Source organism: Octodon degus, unplaced genomic scaffold (assembly GCF_000260255.1).
Source record: "Octodon degus isolate 3935 unplaced genomic scaffold, OctDeg1.0 scaffold00164, whole genome shotgun sequence".
In the NCBI taxonomy this organism is placed as follows: Eukaryota; Metazoa; Chordata; class Mammalia; order Rodentia; family Octodontidae; genus Octodon; species Octodon degus.
The window spans coordinates 3146910-3148728 of record NW_004524740.1 but is presented as its reverse complement, the minus strand read 5'-3'; the positions used below and the strand labels follow the sequence as shown (position 1 = coordinate 3148728).

At 36.8% G+C, this 1819-nt stretch overlaps 1 protein-coding gene across 1 annotated transcript in view; it reads right to left on the bottom strand.

The window, feature by feature from the left end:
* The window catches only part of Ppm1d (protein phosphatase, Mg2+/Mn2+ dependent 1D), a 42825-nt gene that overhangs the window by 21099 nt on the left and 19907 nt on the right, over positions 1-1819 (bottom strand). The window contains exon 3 of the mRNA XM_004643068.2: positions 6-87. Within this exon, the coding sequence (XP_004643125.1) occupies positions 6-87 (82 nt within the window). The remainder of the gene's footprint in view (positions 1-5; positions 88-1819) is intronic.

Genomic DNA, 1819 nt, shown 5'->3' with positions numbered 1-1819 from the left:
ATAACTGTGCTCCTTCTAACAGGTCCACTATGAGTGAGCCGAGGCCTTTTCCAAACTACACGGTTCACTCCAGACTTGTTCATCACACTACAAAATAAAGTGTGCATAGAAATATTCAAATAAAATTAAAATATAACAAGTAGGATATTTCAATGCATTCAGCAACTATTAAATAAAATTATCTTATTATCATAAAATGACTCAACTTAGACGGATGTATAACCCAAACTTCTGTTCAGAGAAGAAAAAGAAAGCACAGCAGGATTACACTAAACATAGCGGCACACAACTATAATCCCAGCACACTGGAAAGCTGAACCAAAAGGAAGTTAAATTTGAGCTCAGCCTGAGAAATTTAGCAGGACACTGTCTCAAATTTAAAAGGAGCATGGGGTTGCTGGGGATGTAGCTCAGTAAAATACCCTGGGTTCAATACTTCATACCACTACTACCAACGAAAGGTAAGTTACATGAGGAAAATTTGGAGATAGTCAATTAAAGTTAGCCAGACAAAACTAAAAACAACATAAAGAAAATTTAGTAGACATCATGCCAGAGGAAAAAGCAAGATGTCTTAATAACTCAAATAACTAAGGAGAGGGAAAGAACATCTATATATCAAGAGGTATTAATTAAGTAGTAATAAAAGAAATTAAAAAGGAAAGGTAAAAGAAGGGCAAGGTAACAAACACTTGCAAATCTCGGCACTCTGGGAGGCCAAGGCAGGAGAATCCACCATGTTTGAGCCCAGTCTATACAACTTAGCAAGACCTTATCTCAAAATAAATAAATAAATGAATAAATAAAATAAAATATATATATATATTTCTGGCTACTTCTTTGGGAATGGGAAAAAATAGTTTTAGTATTAGTATTTTTGCACTAAAGAATCAACAGAACGTAATTCAAGAGAAAGACCTATATACATATATATTTAAATATTTTTGTAATTTTTTTTTTGTAATTTGAAGACTTGACTTTAGGAAACCTATCAGATATTATCTATAGACCTATCTGGGAAAGAGAGTAAGAAAATCCTCCTAAAAATTTGCAATACTAGTAACAGACATCTGTAATTAGTACACATTCTTAAGATGTATGTTAGAACACTTGAAAATATGGTTAATTCTTTGGGGAAAATTAAAACAGAGATGGCTTTTCAATCTATTCCTGACATGACTGAAATGAGACAGGAAAAAAAGCAAGCAAGCATGCAAGCATCCCTAAGTCAGTATCATTCTAATTTATCTCTGTTTTGTGCTTTCTCCTCTAATGTCAATATGAGGGTAGCATTCCCTAGAAAAGATGAGGGAAAGAGTGGCAAAGAGCATTTCTAGTAAACTATATTAGTCCACCGGACAAAACTTAAGACAAATGTTGAGGGGCCGGGGAAATGGTTCAGTAGAAATAAGCGCTTCCCTGGCAAGTGCAAGGGTCTGAGTTCAATCCCGTTTCCAAAAAAAAAAAAAAAAAAATTGAGCAGTAGCGTCTCATGAAACTTCCTGCAATGAAAGGAATGTTAACTCAGCAATGTCCATCGTAGTAGCCACAAGCCACAGGTGGCTAGTAAATACTGTAATGAGCTAGAGCAATTACAGAAATTAATTTTATACATTTAGGCTGGGGAGATAGCTCAGTGGTCTAAGTGTCTGCCTGGCAAATGCCAAGGTCCTAGGTTTGATCCCTGGTACCGTATGCTGTGATGGCCCTGGAACCCCAGGCACACTGTGCTAACCACAGAAACCTGGCATGGTGGCGCACACCTGTAATTCCAGTGCTGGGGAGGCTGAGACAGGAGGATCACTACGAGTCTGAGCTG